This window comes from Carlito syrichta, unplaced genomic scaffold (assembly GCF_000164805.1).
Source record: "Carlito syrichta isolate Samal-C Ts95f unplaced genomic scaffold, Tarsius_syrichta-2.0.1 Scaffold316469, whole genome shotgun sequence".
Taxonomy (NCBI): Eukaryota; Metazoa; Chordata; class Mammalia; order Primates; family Tarsiidae; genus Carlito; species Carlito syrichta.
The window spans coordinates 796675-815319 of NW_007260565.1; the positions used below are offsets into that span (position 1 = coordinate 796675).

Genomic DNA, 18645 nt, shown 5'->3' on the forward strand with positions numbered 1-18645 from the left:
AATCCACTCACCTCAGCCTCCCAAAGGCGCGGGATTACACGCTGAGCCACCGAGCCCGGCTGTTCCAGGATTCTTTAGGGTAAGTTTGAGATGGATCCTGACCCTTCAAGGTGAGGGGATCTGGCCGTGGCTTTGCTTCCTTAGATTTAGGCCTTGGTATCTTTGGTGGCAGTATCCTGGAGTGAGTCACCACCTGAGGGCTTTTCTGGTGATGTTGTGATCCACGTCAGACACTGAATGCGTGGTATTTGATGTGGCAATGTGAGGCTCAGCGGAGGAAATGCAATATTGTTATTAGGAGATTAGGCTGTCCATTGCCACAAAGTTTAAAGTTATGGGCCTAGAGCCTGGAGGAAACTTACTTATTATTATTATTTTTTTGAGTTGGAGTCTCTCTCTGTCACCCAGGCTGGAGTGCAGTGGCACGCTGATAGCCACCGTAGCCTCAACCTGCTGGACTCAGGCAGTCCTTACCCCTTAACCTTCCAAGTAGCTGAAACTACAGGCACATGCCACCATGCCTGGCTAATTTTTTGATTTATTGACAAGATGAGATCTCACCAAGTTATTATTTTTAAACTGCAGGTGGGGAATGTGCCTGTAGCGCATGAATCTGACGCTATACCTGGAGTCAGAAGGCTTCATTAAAGCCCAGAAATGAGAGTGTTTTTGCCCTACCTTGGTTGTAGATGTGTAATCAGGACAAAAACGTTAGACTCTAAAACATCAAAGGCTAAAGCTTTGTGAGCTCTGCTTCTTAACTCTTAGTCGAACATGGGCCATGTGGGCCCACACACATTTGCTGATCCTACTCTGCCAGGAACTGTCCCAGACACAGAAAAGAATGGGACACAACTCCTGCCCTCAAGAGGCAGTGACGGTGAGACTGGTACCTCACCCCCACAGGCCTCCACAGCAGGCTTGTAGAGATGTTGTAGGTACACAGAATGGGAACTGATTGGCACCAAGAGAGGATTAGGGAAAGCTTGGAAGAGGAGATGACATTTGATTTGTACTTTGAGCAATTGTTACTTTGCCTCTTTTCCAAAAGTTTTTAAAATGTGGTTTATAAGAATACATCATACCATTAAAAATGACTGGTAGGCTGGGTGCAGTGGCTTATCCCTATAATCCCAGCACTTCGGGAGGCTGAGGTGAGAGGATTGGCTAAGCCCATGGGTTTGAGACCAACCTGGGCAACTTTGTGAGACCTCATCTTTACATAAATTAAAAAACAAAAAAATTAGCTGGGCATGGTGGCGTGGTGCCTGTAGTCCCAGCTACTTGGAAGGCTGAAGTGGAAGGGTTGCCTGAGCTCAGTAGGTTGAGGCTGTAGTGGACGTGAGTGTGCAACAGAGTGAGACTGACTCAAAAAAAAAAAAAAAAAAAAAATAGAAATTTAAAATAAGAAAAAGAGAAAATGGAACTTAAAAAATTAAGTATGATGAAGAGTTAAAATGTAGATACTGAAACCATGGGTCCCAGCATAGTTATTATCTTTGATCCTTTGCAAAAGATGAAAGTTAAACGTGTTCTGTTCTATGATATGTATAGTCAGAAAGGAGAACACTTAGTAGTTCCTGATGTTTTCTTGACCTTGCTCTTAAATAGCTTCTTGAGGTGGGGCATGATGGCTCAAGCCTATAATCCCAGCACTTTGGGAGACTGAGAGAGGCTTACCTGAGCCCGGAGGTTGAAGACCAGTCTGGGCAACTTGGTGAGACCTCGTCTTTACAATAAATTAGAAAAATTAGCTGGGCATGGAGCGCAATGCCTGTGGTTCCAGCTACTTGGAAGACTGAGGCGGAATGATCGCCTGAGCCCAGCAGGTCGAGGCTGCGGTGGCTGTGAGTGTGCAACTGCACTCCAGCCTGGGTGACAGAGTGAGACTCCAACTCAAAAATTAATAAATAATAGCTTCATGGGGGTGGGAAGGAGGTGGTGTAATGAGTGATCCTGTAAACCAACATTTCTCAAAGTATAGTCCAGGGACTGGATCAAAATTACGGTTACCTAGAGTGCTTGTTGAAATGTATATTCAGCTGGGCATGGTGGCTCACATCTGTAATCCCAGCATTCTGGGGGCAGAGGCAAGAGGATTGCCCGAGCTCAGAGGTTCAAGACCAGCCTGGGCAACTTCGCAAGACCACATTTCTACAATAAACCAAAAAGTTAGCCAGCTGTGGTGGCGCACACCTGTAGTTCCAGCTGCTTGGAAGGTTGAGACGGAAGGATCACCTGAGCCCAGCAGGTTGAGGCTGCAGTGGTCATGGGTGTGCCACTGCACTCCAGCCTGTACAACAGAGTGAGACTCCTACTCAAAAAAAAGAAAGAAAGAAATGCAGATTCCTGGGCTCCTGCCCCAGGTATATCAAATCAGAATCTGGTGAGTAGAACCCAAGAATCTGCAAAATCACTCACTTCCCCAGATGATTCTTGCACTCCATGGTTGGGCAGAAACCTCATCAGCATTTTTTTTTTTTGAGTTGGAGTCTCACTCTGTCACCCAGACTGGAGTGCAGTGGCCGCTCCCGGCCACCGCAGCCTCGAATTGCTGGGTTCCGGCGATCCTTCCGCCTCAGCCTTCCGACTAGCCGTAACTACAGGCGTGCGCTACCGCCCGGCTGATTTTTTGATTTATTGTAGAGATGAGGTCTCGCTGCCCAGGCGGGTCTTGATCCCGCGGGCTCAGGCAATCCACTCACCTCAGCCTCCCAAAGGCACGGGATTACAGGCTGAGCCACCGAGCCCGGCTGTCACCAGCATTTTGAAAGCAAGCTAGAATGCTTGGCCTTTGAAGGTTGGGTGAGACTTGAAAGAGGGAGAGAGAGAGCAAGGCGTGAGAAATGACAGTTCCACAGAGGTCGGTGGTTTATTGCTGGTGAGGTCGCTTTTAAGTCATATTTTGGAAGACCTACAAAGTGTGGCCATGCAGGCATGTGGCAGGGCTGCTCCTGAGCACAGATGGATGGAGGAGCACCAGCCCCACTGTCCGATTGGGCCAGCCTCTCACTGAGCCACCTAGGCTCTGCTAGATAGACCTCCTGTGGCAGGCTCTTTTTTTGAGTTTGGGTCTTACTTTGTCACCCAGGTGATCCCGGCCCATCACAACCTCGAACTCCCAGGCTGAAGAGATCCACCCTTCTTAGCTTCCTGAGTAGCTGGGCATGCACCACCACACTCAGCTAATTATTTATTTATTTATTTTATTATTTTTGTTGTTGTTTTTTATTTTTTGAGTTGGAGTCTCACTCAGTCGCCCAGACTGGAGTGCAGTGGCCGCTCCCGGCCACCGCAGCCTTGACCTGCTGGGCTCCGGCGATCCTTCCGCCTCAGCTTTCCAAGTAGCTGGAACTCCAGGCGCGCGCTACCATGCCCAGCTAATTTTTGATTTATTGTAGAGGTGAGGTCTCGCCAAGTTGCCCAGACTGGTCTCGAACCTGTGAGCTCAGGCAATCCTCTCACCTCAGCCTCCCAAAGTGCTGAGATTATAGGCGTGAACCACTGTGCCCGGCTAATTTTTTTTTTTTTTTTTTTTTGTAGTGACGATGTTTTACTATGTTGCTGAGGTCGGTCTCAAATTCCTAGGCTCCAGCCATCCTCCCACCTCTACCTCCTAAAGTACTAGGATTACAGGTATGAGCCACTGTGTTCGGCCATGGCTCCTTTGTTTTTTTGAGCTAACTTTTAGTTTTTCTCTGTGTCTCTAAATGTTGGATTCTGAGACCACAGGTGTGTTTGTTTCCTGTTGAAAAAGTGTTTTTCACTTAGCCAGGCTTGGAAAGATTGCTTTAGCCCAGGAGTTCTAAGACTGGGGTGAGCTATGATCATACCACTGCACTCTAGCCTGGACAACAGAGCAAGACCTTGGAAAAGAAAAAGTGTTTCTTTCCCCGGGTTGAGGGGTATAATAGTGGCTTAGACGGTGAGTTGGCAGAAAAAAAACAGTGGTAGTTGGGTGTTAAACTTGTGTATTGTGTGTGGTGTGCCCAAGACATAGGTCAGCATTAGGAAGAGATTATTACTGTTTACTGGTCGCTGAGTTGTATGTCTTGAAATCTTTATTTTAGAAGAAACTTCCTTATTTGGAATGGAACTAGGGTGAGGGTCACCTTTCCTGTCCTTGGGTTATATTTTAAAATAATTATTGTTCAATTTTGACGTTTTACCCAAAAGTATAAAGAAAAATACCATGAACATCTGACTTAAGAAACAAGTCATTTCAGTAAAAAGTGGTTTAGCACCAGAATTGAGAGTCCTTTCTGGTGCCTTTTCATCCCATGCTTTTTACATTAAGTTTTCTTGGAAGTTTATTGAAACCCTCTTTGTTGCTTGTGCTAGTGACAGAGAAGGAAGGAGGATAGCTGTGCGCTACCCCTTAGCTAGGATTTGTCAGTGTACTCCTGTGAGCATGGCAGCCAAGGGAGCTAACCGACAAGTGGACACAACACTGTTGGTCAGTTCTCCCTAAGGAGCAACTGCTTCTTTGCAAAGCTTTCCTTAACTCTGATTCCTGGCCCTGGGGTTGATTCCCCTTCCTCTGTGCCAGTTCAGTTTGTTTTGGTCAACTCACCACTGTTGTTTACTTTGCTGGTCTCCTCAAACCCTGAGGGCAAAGACCTCTTCTTGACCTAGCCTCCCTTCCTTCCCTATACCACCTGGCACGTGATGTGTACTAACTGGGTACTTATTTGAATAGATGTGATGCTGTGAGTGCTTAGGGGATGTGGATGAAGAGTAAGAACCAACCTTGAGTGGTCTGGGAAGGCTTCCTAAGGGAGGTGATCCTTGAGCTGAGGCTGGGCAGCTTTTGGATTTGGGGATATGAAGGTCCTTGAAGATCTAGAGAACTTGGCCTCCTCCCAGAATGACTGAAGAGAAGGTTTTGGATGAGTCATGTGCAGTACATGGTGTTTCTTATTTCTAGTCTCAGGGGCCATGCGGGGCACCATGATTTCATGAGACCATTGCAAGTAAATTTTTTCTCAAGCTGAGGATTTTGGTAATAGTGTTAAGCTCAGCTTGCAGTACACACCCAGCCTTTGGAAGATTGGTGCAGAGAAAAATGTCCTACCCACATGAACCTTTGGAATAGCACTGGTGGAGGAGGTGGTTTGAAGAAGGGCCATGCAATGTACTGTCAGGTCAGAGACCCAGAACAGGAAAAAATTCCAACATTCCAACTTTTAGAATCACAGAGTTCTAGGCACTGCCTAGTTCCACATGTTCCCAAAGAAATGTGGGAATATTTGAATTTGAATTTCTTGCCAAGGAAACTTTCAAAAGAAATTTAGGTCTGGGCACAGTGGCTCATGCTTATAATCTCAGTACTTTGGGAGACCAAGGTAGGAGAGTTGCTTGAGGCCAGGAGTTGAAGACCAGCTAGTGAGACCTCATCTCTACAAAAAAATTAAAAAATTAGTCAAGCATGGTGGCATGTGCCTGTAATTCCAGCTACTTTGGAGGCTGAGTTGGAAGGATTGCCTGGCCCAGGAAGTCGAGGCTGTGGTGAGTCGTGAGTATGCCACCACACACTGGGCCTAGGCGACAGAGTAAGACCCCAACTCAAAAAAAAAGAGAAAGAGAGGGGTAGGGAGCTAGAAAAAGAGAGAAGAAGGAAGGAAGGAAGGAAGGAAGGAAGGAAGGAAGGAAGGAAGGAAACTAACTTAGGGGCCTGACACATGGCTGTCAAGGAAAGATTATTTTTTTATTATTTAAGTTATCAATCCAGCATCAAAAACTACCCTGATCATTTCATAAAAGAAAGGATGTTTTAACATTTAAAAAGTAAGAAGGACTTAATCTTGGAAGAGAGGACATTTACATACCTTGATTATATTTAGCTTAGTGAAAAACCATATCTATGTTCTTTACTTGTATTACTTTTTTCTGGGCTGGTGAAACACTGTCCCAGTCGAGCGTCGGGCCAAGGATTGTGTCTTAAACTGACCAATCAGTTGAGAAGCGGTGACTACATGTTTCAGCCTGTTTTGCTGAGGCTAGAGGATTGAACTAGTGGTTCAGCCAGCATGAAAGCAAGGCAGGAGTCCGTGCTGGGGTTGGCTTAGATTAGCAGGGCCTTTGATGGAGGGGTATGTGTGTGTTTGGGTTTGCTGTGCCAGGCAGGGGAGCAGTGGAATTTGTCTGAGTTGAGCTCACACATTGAAGTTATTGAGTGACTTACACGCAAGGCCGTGACCTGGACTCCCAGCCGAGAGGCCCACGTGGCAGGTCTTGAGCTGGGGAAGCCGAGGACAGCTTACATCTGCTCATCTGCTTACGTAACCCTGCCTCCCAGCTTCCAGAGCCAAGAAAACACACAAGCCAGCCCAGCGGGGCCGAGGGCCTGTGGTAGCACACGCCATGCGCCGCACAGCAAGAACACCTTGGCTCGGCCTGAGGACTGTCATGAAGCCCTCAGCCCTCTGACTCCTCCCGTAGCCTCCCCCTGCCTCCCCAAGCAGTGGCTCTGAGACCTGGTAGCAAGTCTGCATGATTCTGAGCAGAGCCAGTCACTGCCCTCCTGGAGTCTGAGCTCTCTGGTTTTTCTCACTTGGCCTGGGCCAGGTGTGTAGTGGAGCATGGCCCCTGCAGCATGGCAGAAGGCACACAGGGCACTCAGGAGGCCTCCTAGCTGGCACTGGACCCAATTAGGCCTTCAACTCCAGTCCTGGGGCTGCTGTGTGCTGTCTAATCTCAGAGGTGTGACGGCTTCAGAGAAAGAATGTGAGGAAGAAATTACCAGATTGGGCAAGGAGGACGGGATTGGGCATCAGAGTATTGGAGGCATGATGAGGGGTCATGAGAGGGCCACAGAGGGGTGTAGAAGGGAGCAGGAGAGTAAGAAGAGGCTGTTCTGTGATAAAGCTCTGCACAGAGCCATTGGAGGAGCAAGTGCCTTGGCCAACCTTGAACCCGGGTAATTTCTATGAGGTTCTGCCACATATCCAGCAGGGAGCTCCTGGGAGGAGGAACTCTCTTATCCATCCTCTCTTTCTACCTTAACCACCGCCCCCCACCCTGGGCTGGTATACAGTAGGTGCCCAGAAAGTATTGATTGAAACAAATTGAAAGTGGTCTTGACATATATCACAGGGCAAGTTTGCATTCAATCAACATTTTAGAATAAAGACTCTGGTTTGGTACCTGATAGGCGTCTGTGGATTGTCAGCCTGCTGTTGACACCTCCTGTGTATGAGTGAGTAAGTATATGCACGTGTGTATGTGTGTGTTGGGGTTGGGGAAGGAGGAGGGGGAATAGAAAATGGATGTTACCAGATACCATCTCCCATACTAGGGGATGGCAATATCAGTTGCTGAGGGATCCCTAGAAAAGAAGCAGGTTTGGCCATAGGTGGTGATGGTGGTGGGGTTGGGTTGCTTGAGAGTTCATCTGGGGTATATTGAATTTTAGGTGCCCATAATATGTAGCTAGCTGTGTCCTGTTGACTGTGAGATCAGGAGAAAGACATGGGTTGGAGACAGAGATTTGGGAACTGTTACATGCTTTATCCAAAGACCCGGGTGAGAAAAGGGAGAGTGAGAAGAGAAGAGGACAAAGATAGACATCAAGGAAAGAAGACCAAGAAAGCCTAGGTAGCAAGATCGGAGGAGACGTAGATTAGTTGCTGCCTGGTGATCAAGGCTTCTTCTCACCTCTCCTGTCCAGGGCCCACATGTCTTCCTGTCTGCTTGGGCATCCCTGCTCTCTGGGACAGGGAAGGTAAGAGCAAGGCTTGGTCAGAAGATCTCTCTTTGGGCCCCTGCTCTCCTTCTGACTGAGTATCTCTGGGCACATCAGGATGTTCTGAGACCTTAGATCATCCCACTAGTCACTGGTGGAGCTGGACCAGGGCTCTGGACCTCAGGACCACCTTTCTGAACCCATGACCAGGCAATACCAGGACACTTTCTAGCCTGCAGGTGTCTTCTCTGGGGAAGCTACGTAGGCCACGTGTGAATTCCTGTCTTCTGGGTTTCAGAAGATGTGAGCAAGTTGGCAGGGTGACAGCCCAGGTGTTTTGTGGGTTCCTGAAAATAGGTTTATGTTTAGTAGCATCTTGAGAACCGAAGTTAGGGTGGGGTTGCAGATGGCGTGGGGGGCCCTCTGAAGTGAAAAGAGCTCAGTGACAGATTTTCTTTTTGTGCTTTTCACAAGTTCACTGTGCATCAGGGCCTCCTACAGGGTTTTGCCCAGGCATGGGGAATTGAGCAGCACAGGCCTGGCAGACCTTGAGGCAAAAGGTGTACATGGTGGGAATCTCTGAGGACCCTTCTGGCCTGAAAGCCCCAAGACTTGTGAAGATGGGCCGTCAGCTCCCTAGTGCCTAACTTGCCTAGTAAGGATCACTTGGGCTCCTTGTTCATCATCCATTAGGTCCTTCCCAAGATCTGCAGACTCTAGGACAAGGACCTGAAATGCTACATTTTTTTTTTTTGAGTGGAGTCTCACTCTGTTGCCCAGACTGGAGTGCAGTGGCACACTCAGCCTTGACCTGCTAGGCTCCCGCGATCCTTCTGCCTCAGCCTTCCAAGTAGCCGGAACTACAGGTGCACGCTACCACGCCCGGCTAATTTTTTATCTACTGTAGAGACGAGGTCTCTCCAAGTTGCCCAGGTGAGTCTCGAACCTGTGGTCTCAGGCAATCCACTCGCCTCAGCCTCCCAAAGTGCTGTGATTACAGGCTGAGCCACCGAGCCCGGCCAAAATGCTTCATTTTTACTAACCAACTAAGGCAATTCTGAAGATGCATTTGGGAAAAACTGGCCCAGGGTTAGCAGGCAGTCTTGGGAGGGACTGATCTTGAGGCCCATGTTCCTCCAGGTGGGCGGTGCACAGTCAGCGGGAGAGCCAGGCCTTTGGAGTCATGAAGATCTTCCTTGCTCCAGAGGGTCTGCTGCCTGAGCTCTGTGATAATGCAGAAAACATAAGGGGGAAGCTTGATCTTGCATCTCTCTGTGCAAAAATGTGCCTACTGGAGAAGAGAGGGAAGGGCGTTCCTGGCAAAGGAAGAAGTGGACATAGGCATGGTTTGTAGGAATGGAGAGGGAGATAGAGCTGAGACTGAAGGGCCTTGTTGCCAAGCTAAGGGGTTTGCCTTGTACATGGCCACATAGCCTTAGAGCCACTGGAAGCTTTTAGCGGGAAAGTGATACAGTCAGAGCTGTGTCCCTGAAGAAAGTGAACTCATGGGAACGGGTCCCGTGATGATGGAACTGGGTCAGCTATGGAGGAGGGAGGGTGTGAGGAATGTATTGGATGAAGGAGAGGAGGAGGTAGCTGGTGACTCACACCTGCCATCACCGGAGTCAGGCCTATGGCTTCCTTTTCTCATCAGTTTATTCAGTTCAAAAGGGAGAGTGATCCCTGGGGACAAGGGGTGCGTGGGAGCCACATATTACTGATAAACAGGGCAGAATGGCCTGTGCTCTGGGCCTGGGTGGGTTCTCACCAGCATGTTTCAGGTTTGGGTCAGAACTTGTGGTTGGTGTTCTACCTCTGTTCTCTAGATTTCTTCCTTTGTTCTCAGGGCTTGTTTACTTCACAGGTGAAGCTGTTTACACTAGAGTAACAATTCCCAAAGTGTGTCATGACAGAAGGGCTCTGTGGCCACATAAGTTTGAGAAATGGTGGGTTAAATAAAGTGAAGGGTGGGCCAGGAGTGGTGGCTTTCACTTGTAATCTCGACATTTTGGGAGGCTGAGTCAGGAGGATTGCTTGAGTACAGGAATTTGAGATCATCCTGGGCAACATAGCAAGACCTCATCTCTTTAAAAAAAAAAAAAAAATTAGCTGGGTGTGGTGGCACACCTGGGCCTGTAGTCCCGGCTACTCAGAAGGATCATCTGAGCTAGGAGGTCATCTGAGCCCAGGAGGTCAAGGCTGCTCTGAGCCATAATTGTGCCATTGCATGCCAGCCGAGGCAACAGAGTGAGACCCTGACTCAAAAATTATAAAATTAAAAAATAGCTGGGCATCGTGGCTCATACCTGTAATCCCAACACTTTGGGAGACTGAAACGAGAGGATTGCTTGAGCCCAGGAGTTTGAGACCAAGCTGGGCAACATAATGAGATCTCGTCTCTACAAAAAAGTTAAAGAATTAACTGGATATGGTGGCGCATGCCTGTAGTCCCAGCTACTCAGGAAGCTGAGGCAGAAGGATCTCCTGAGCCCAGGAGGTCGACGCTGTGGTGAACTGTGATCATACTCCATACTCCAGCCTGGGTGACAGAGTGAGACCCTAACTTAAAAATTAAAAAATTAAAAAAATAAAGTGAAGGGGGTTTCTTGACTTTACAACTTCTCAGAGCCTTCGTTGTGTGTCATGACTTTCCAGAAGCAGGATTTAATATCTGACCTTGGAACATATTTTTCCTTAATCATCTTGTTGGGTCTAATGTTTCCTGGAACCATTTTGAGGAAGCCTGACCTCCAGAGAGTACAGGGAGTCTGGGTTCAAGTCTTGTATCTGACCCTGATTCCCTGTGTTGCCTGGATCATGCACCATGTATGCCACACGTCCTGTACTTGAACCTTACCTCTTGCTTTTCCCTCTATTACTCGCCCGCCCCACCTCAGAATCCACCATCTGCATCTCTTCGATTTTTCTTCTGAGCCAAGCATTCCTCCTAACTTATTTCCCTCATCCGGATCCATGTCCTTCCAGGCCAGAAACTTGAGAGCCATGCCTGATTCTTTCTCCCGTCTTCATCCCCTTTGTTCCTTTATTCCCTGCTGTTTCTAAGCATTTTTCCTTGTTTTCCCCAGCGATTTCTTTTCTTTTTGCTTAGTCTCCTCTGGGATCTCATTGCCTCCACCCCTCCCTGAGTTTGGTTCACCTGACATCAAGTCCCTTCCTGATACGTGTTTACTCTTGCCACTCCTATGACCTTCTGCTTTGAAGCTGATTTCCTTCACACTGACTTTGCCAACACATACGTGAGTGTGCCCTTCCCCAGTCAGATTCAGAGAGAATGATGTCAGTCATTTGCCCAAGGTCATACAGCTGGGAGATGGCAGAAGTAGGTCTCAACCTCAGGGTAGCTAAGAAAGTGCTTTCTCATCTTTGATCACTTGTTTTTTTTTTTTTTTTTTTTAGTTGGAGTCTTACTCTGTTCCCCAGGCTGGCATGCTCACGGCCATGACCTGCTGGGCTCAGGTGATCCTTCCATCTCAGCCTTCCAAATAGCTGGAACTACAGATGCATGCCACCACGCCCAGCTCGTTTTTGTGATTTATTGTAGAGGCGAGATCTCACCAAGTTGTCCAAGCTGGTCTTGAACCCGTGAGCTCAGGCAATCCTCTTGCCTCTGCCTGCCAAAGTGCTGGTATTACAGGTGTGAGCCACCATACTAGGCTTAATCACTAATTTTTATAACAGGCTGCCAGGAAATCTGAGCAAGAATTATTTCAATTTTACAATGGAGTCTGAGTGGGGAGGGTCCTAGGCAGGTGGGTGCCTCGTAGAGTGACCAACCATCTGAGTTTGCCCAGCACCGAGGAGTTTCCTGGAATGCTTGGTCATCCCAGTGCTGGGTGTGGTACCTGGTGTTAGGCACACGCACACCCTGGCCACAGCCCTGCTGCCTCCCAGGAGGAGATGTCTCCTCCGCAGCCTGACCTGATGCAGCTGTGGGCAGCGAGTCCTGTGGTCTGCTAACGTCTCCCCCCTCCCTCCACCTCTCTAGTCGGCCCCATGCTGATTGAGTTTAACACGCCTGTGGACCTGGAACTTGTGGCGAAGCAGAACCCCAAGGTGAAGTTGGGCGGCCGCTATGCCCCCGGAGACTGCGTCTCTCCTCACAAGGTGGCCATCATTATTCCATTCCGCAACCGGCAGGAGCATCTCAAGTATTGGCTATATTACTTGCACCCAATCTTGCAGCGCCAGCAGTTGGACTATGGCATCTATGTAATCAACCAGGTGAGGTCTGGAAAGATGGAGGGGGGATGCAAAATGAGGGGTCGGGAAAGGGAGGTGATTTCACAGCTACCTGGCATTGACCGTCAGGAGCCAGTCCCCACCCCCCAGTGCCAGTGAGCTAAATGCCAAACAACGCGCTTGCTTATTGCCCTCAACCGTGTTAGCCAAGGATGTTTTTGTTTGTTTGTTTGTTTGTTTGTTTGTTTTGGAGAAAAATAGAGAAAATAGAGAAGAAAGACAACCCCTCTTTATCCCAAAGTAAACACATGATTTCCTGTCTTTGTGTAACTGTGTATTTTCCTTTTTCCTTTTAAAAATAAAACCACCACTTAGATGTCAGAATTTTGGTCAACTTTGAAGTTTATCCAGTCAGACTGTATCTTCTGGGGCACCCGGAGACAGCGCCCTTACTTCAGGCCGCATGCCTGCCCCAATGAAATGTCTGGGGAGTCTGATTTGTGGGCCATCTGAGAGTCATGTGGGCTGGGCTGGATCTAAGAAAAGAGTTTCTCACTGCATGTCTGGTCCATGTGTGTTCAGCTTTAGCCCTGCTTAGGAAACTAATGCTAAGGACGTGTCAGTCTTCATCACCATGACCTGGGGAATCAGATTGGCCCAAGAGGCATTTTTATTGAAATAAATGCATATCCAGTTAATTTGAGGAACATTATTATTTTTCCAACCATATTTCAAGATTATCCCAGATACTTAAACATGCCTTTAGGCTGTACCCTCCTAGGTGCAATGATACATCTAACTTACCTATGTAAGTTTCAAATTTCATTGAGATTCATTTAAAGAGTCTGAGTAGACCCACTTCTACAAGGCCCAATGTCATTTCATTTCAAAATAAACTCTGGGACTACTTGAGGTGGGCAGTTTACAACTTCCATCGAAGTCGAAATTGTATGCCTTTCCCTTGAACCACAAGGTAAGCTGGAAACAACAGTCTGCCCAAAAAGCACTTCTGAGGACTGCCGTGGCATAGTGCTACACCACCTGCTGCAGGAAGTTACTAAAGAAGTGTAAGGGGGCTGGATGCTGTGGCTTATGCCTATAATCCCAGCACTTTGGGAGGCTGAGATGAGAGGATTCCCTGAGCCCAGGAGTTCAAGATCAGTTTGGGCAACTTGGTGAGACCTTGTCTCTACAATAAATTAAAAAATTAGACCGGGCATGGTGGCTCACGCCTATAATCCCAGTGCTCTGGAAGACCGAGGTGAGAGGATTGCTTGAACCCACAGGTTTGAGACCAGCCTGAGCAACTTGGCGAGACCTTGTTGCTACAATAAGTCAAAATATTAGCTAGGCGTGACAGCATGCACCTATAGTTCTGTCTACATGGAAAGCTGAGGCAGAAGGATCGCCTGAGCCCAGCAGGTCGAAGCTACAGTGACCGTGAGCGAGCCACTGCACTCCAGCCTAGGCAGACAGAGTGAGACTCCAACTCAAAAAAAAAAAAAAAAAAATTTAGCTGGGTGTGGTGGCATGTGCCTATAGTTCCAGCTACTTGGAAGGCTAAGGCAGAAGGATCGCCTGAGCCCAGTAAGGCAGCGGTGGCCGTGAGCATACCACTGCAGTCTAGCCTGGGTGACAGAGTGAGACTCCAACTCAAAAAATAAATAAATAAAAAGAAGTATAAGGGGTTAGCCCTTCCTGTCCTGAAACTTCCAACCCACTTCTGGCAAATGGGACTCTCCAGGGAATAATTTATTAACAGTCCCAAATAGCATGTGATTGGATGGTAACTACCAAATGTTTTGGAAACTCAAACGAAGGAGAGAGAGCAATGGCCTGGAAGAATCAGGATATAAACTTGGTTCTAAAGGATGAGGTAGGGGGAAGAGTATAGGCATCTCAGTTGGGGCCAGTGAATGGGGACCTCAAGACTGAAAAGAGCCTTGGATGTTCCTGATGTCATGATGTCCGTAGGGGTAGGAAAGCACCTGGCTATGGGGCTGGGTATCAGAGCTGAGCCTGTCAGGTGGGGAAAAGCAAAACAAGTCCCGTTACAGGGAAACTGAAGCTTAAGGCAGGGGAGCAGGTGGCAGGCAAGCCCCTGAAGGCTGTTTGAGTTGCTTGGCCAAGTCGGGGCACTATGAACACCTGTAAGCAAGGCAGCTGCGCAATTGTGGGTCACCTTGGAAAAACATGAGAAAGATCAGATAAATGTCCTGCAAAGCGCAAGTCACTGCAATCCAACAAGTATTTATTTAAGAAAAGCCCTGTGATCAAAAACATTTGTCTGATGCCAATGAGTACATATCGATCACGGGAAGGTTCAGGAGACCATTATTAAAGCAATGGCAGTGTGCACCTGGAGGAGGGAAGGAGAGAGACCCCCATCACCAGGAGCCAGCAGGGCTGACTAAGAACAAACCATGCCAGCTGTGTCTTGTTTCTCTCTTGACCATTATAGCAGTAGATGAGAAATACACTGTAGCCACGATGCTGTCAGATCTTATTCGGCAGACATCTGATGGCATCCTACAGACCTGCCTGAGTAGAAAACAGACAGCTGTGGTCTGGATGGTATATGGGTAGATTAAAATATATGCTTGGGTACAGAGGGTAAAATAGAGTTAGTGATGATGCCAAATTTTTTAATTTAATTGACTGTGATCAAGGAAGACCAGAGGGAAGAATGCCATGTCTAGATAGATTATATATTAGATGAATGTGAGAATTCAATGTTCAGTTATAAAGACAAAACTAATATAAGACCAGTGAAAGTAAGCCACCAGCTTAAATTCCTGTGGTACAGTTTATATATTCCCCAGGCTTGAAACAACAGCGCAGATATCTGACTGTCCTCTCCTCCACCAGCTACACGCTCCTGTCTAAGTTGGCAGAACAACTAACCAAGCCAGCTCGGATGGGCGCACCATTGTGCTGGCTAACCCTGCACATCACCTAGGAGAGTGGTCCTCCCAAAGTGTGCTTTTCCTTCTTCTTTTTTTTTTTTTTTTTTTTGAGTTGGAGTCTCACTCTGTCGCTCAGACTGGAGTGTAGTAGCCGCTCCCGGCCACCGCAGCCTCGACCTGCTGGGCTCTGGCGATCCTTCTGCCTCAGCCTTCCGAATAGCTGGAACTACAGGCGCATGCTACCACGCCCGGCTAATTTTTTGATTTATTGTAGAGATGAGGTCTCGCCAAGTTGCCCAGGCAGATCTTGAACCCGTGGGCTCAGGGAATCCACTCGCCTCAGCCTCCCAAAGCACTGGGATTACAGGCTGAGCCACCGAGCCCAGCCCAAAGTGCTTTTCAAATGGAGCCAAATACACTTGAGGATTGGACCGTGCAGAGCGGGTCTCATTCCTGCACAGCACACTGTTTTCCAAGAACCATCTCAAGTGAGGAGAGTGTTTGTGAGTCATACTTTGGGGGCAGCAGGCCTCAATAGCATCTCCTCCCAACCAACCACCTCCTGACTTTTCTGAGGACGCTGGGAACTTCCCATCCTCCCTCCCTCCTCTCTTTTCCCACTTGGAACTTAGCATCAGAAACATTTTGGTTTTGGCTTTTTCAAGCATATATGGTTCCTTTGCTCTCCTCCACACATCTTTTTCTCCCTCATAAGTGTTTTTGCCTCTTCATCCTTTCCTTCTCCTCAAGGGTTCACTTTCTTCCTTTGAAGGGTCTTTTCCTTTTTTCTTCCTCTCCCCCTGGTCATCTCACATCTTCTGCTTCAACTCCACTCTGCTTATCTTTTTGGGAAAATGTAGTCAGAATTCAGATAATGAAGTCACGAAAAACTTGAAGACTGCCCTATTTTTCCAGTAAAGAATATTATCTGGCCGGGCACGGTGGCTGAAGGCTGTAATCCCAGCACTTTGGGAGACCGAGGTGAGAGGTGAAAAGAGGATTGCCTGAGCTAAGAGGTTAGGGGCAACTTGATGAGACCTCATCTCTACAGTAAATCAAAAAATAAGCCGGGTGTCATAGTGCGTGCCTGTAGTTCCAGCTATTAGGAAGGCTGAGGCAGAAAGATCGCCTGATCTCGCGGGTCGAGGCTGCAAAGGCCGTGAGCGTGCCACTGCACTCCAGCATGGGCAACAGAGTGAGACTCTGACTCAAAAATAAAATAAAATAAAATAAAAAAATAATATTATCCAATATACAATAAAGTGGTAATAGGAAATTTGAATCCTGGAAGTCGATGGAAGGAGAGACATTTAGAACACCCTATCTACAAATTAGGAACTTCCTGTGTTTTCTGTTTTATGGTTATACTCTAGAAAAAGAAAGGGATTTTGTGGCACCTGTCTTTGACCTTTATGAACTATTTGTTGAGCAAATAAACCTTATGGTGGTTTCTTCCTGTCCCAGACTCCCTGCTATCATTATGACTTTTCACACACACACGCACACACACACCGACAACTTGATAAGTCAAAAAGAATGCTTAAAATAGGCCAGGTGCTATGGTCCAAGCCTATAATCCCAGCACTTTGGGAGGATGAGGTGAGAAGATTGCCTGAACCTAGGGGTTTGAGACCAACCTGGGCAACTTGGCAAGACCTCATCTCTATAAAAAATTAACCAGGTACGGTGGCACATTCCTATAGTTCTGGCTACTTGGAAGGCTGAGATGGAAGGATGGCCTGAGCCCAGCAGGTTGAGGCTGTGGTAGCCATCAGTGTGCCACTGCACTCCAGTCTGGGTGACAGAGTGAGACTCCAACTCAAAAAAAAAAAAAGAAGAAGAAGAACACTTAAAATAGCAGTGGCCTGGCCAGGCGCGGTGGCTCAAGCCTGTAATCCCTGCTCTTTGGGAGGCCGAGATGAGAGGATTGCCTGAGCCCGCAGGTTCTAGACCATCCTGGGCAACATGGTGAGACCTTGTCTCTGTAATAAATAAAAAACTTAGCTGGGTAGCATGCGCCTGTAGTTTCAGCTACTTGTAAGGCTGAGGTGGAAGGATCGCCAGAACCCAGTAGGTCAATGCTTGGGTAGCCGTGAGCTTGGGCGACGGAGTGAGACTCTAACTTAAAAAAAAAAAAATGGCAGTGGCCTCTGAGACATCTAGTCCAGGGTTCCCAAACAGGCTTTTCAGTAAGGAGCTTCTTTCTGCCCCACTGAAATGCTACACAACCCCCCATTTACAAATGGTCACAAAGGTGCCATTCTTGAAGTAGGGGCCATGTCCCATCTCCACCTCCTTAACCTACCCTTCAGTCTTTGCTTGGGTTTGCCCAGACCTCTGAGGCCAAACTGTGAAAGCTACTCCATGTCACAGGTGAGGAAACTGAGGCTCAGAGAGGGAAAGTGCACAGTAGAAAAGCACATAAATGACAGCTGTGGCTGAAACCCCAGGCCCTGACTCCGGGTTTAGTGCCCTCTCACTGCATGGTGACTCTCCTCAAAGCCACTTAGCCCCCAGTGTTTCTCAAAGTCTGGTATTCAGGGCTGAAAGTGAGCTCCATGCTCAGACTGCCTGGGTTCAGTCTTGACCCTGCTCCTTTCTGGTCAGGGACCTTAGGCTACTTAAGCTCTTCAGACCTCAGTTTCCTCCTGGGGAAGGGCTGTGAAGTGTCTGGCGCATGACAAACCCTTAGTAAATGTCAGCTGTTACTGTGAGGTTTCAACTCCAGCCTCTCCACCCACCATTCTTCCTGCCTGTTCCCTCTACCTGATACTGTGGTGTAAATTTTCATTGCTCTCCCTGCCTCCCTCCTTCACCCCCACTCAGGACCAGCATCAGGACCCTTCCTCCTATTGGTTTGGACTCTTTGGGGTTGGAGGATAATGGATAATGGCGAATCAGGTGACAGAATCTCAGAGAACTTAGGCCATGCTGTGTCTAGAAATTTCTTCAGAGTACAGTTGTGTCTCAAGCTCCACACACAGGGGGGAACTTTCCCAAGTTCTTATGGCTCACACTCCTGTCCAAGCTATTAACCACCCCATTCAGTTTAGGCCCCTCTCACCCTGACAACTTAATTCTCAAAGTAAGTGTGTTGGAGGGGTACGTGAGAGAGGCTTTCTCAGTTGAGCTAGAGAAGAACAAGCATCATTCTTTGTCCTCAGGGTCTCCTTCACCCCTCCTGCCTTAGCTCACCAGCGTCTGGCAGTCTTATTTGGCTCCTAGCTCTCTGAGACCCAGACGCTCTACCTTAAGTCCAGCTCCAGGGCCTTGGTCAGATGGATGTCAAAGTATCATTGCTTCTATCTCCAATGAAAGCAAGAGAAAAAGAAAAATAAATCGATATCATAGTAAAGGAGGATGCACGCTGTACTTCCTCACATTTCAATCCAGAAAGGAAATGAAAGGCACCAAGTTAAAGGGAAGGCAGGCTGCCACCTGGTAGCGCTCGCCTGACGTAAAGACGTGCAGGATGTTTGTAGGGTGATCCATCGTAAAAATTACACACCGGGTAAGGAATGCAGGCACAGCTGGCCAGGTGGGTTTGTCATAACGTGGTGGCCCTTTGCCCCAGAGCCAGTCACTAGGACCGGTCTCTCCGATTCTGTTTGCATATCTTCTGACATCTCTGTTCTCCCTCAGCTGCCCGAGGTCTTTCTAGTTCTGGCCATGTCACTTCCTCTCGTTAAACCTGGCAACACGTCCCCACTGCCCATAGGCAAGGATCTAAATGGTCTGGAGGCTCAAGCCCAGCATCCAGAACTGTCTGTGCTCTGGCCCTGAGTACCTCCAGCCACTTCCTCATTTTCCCTTCACTGGACTCTCCATCTTTACCTAGACACCTCTGTTCTCACC

The 18645-nt window shown here is 48.0% G+C and overlaps 1 protein-coding gene across 2 annotated transcripts in view; it reads left to right on the plus strand.

Annotated features, from left to right (window-relative positions):
* B4GALT1 (beta-1,4-galactosyltransferase 1) overlaps positions 1-18645 on the plus strand; it is a 59210-nt gene that overhangs the window by 20886 nt on the left and 19679 nt on the right. Inside the window, exon 2 of one of the 2 annotated variants that reach the window (XM_021707249.1) lies at positions 11691-11926. In XM_021707249.1, coding sequence (XP_021562924.1) covers positions 11699-11926 — 228 coding nt within the window. In that variant the 5' untranslated portion in view covers positions 11691-11698. Of the gene's footprint in view, positions 1-11690; positions 11927-18645 lie in introns of those variants that run through there. The other variant, XM_008074486.1, reaches the window with a different exon arrangement.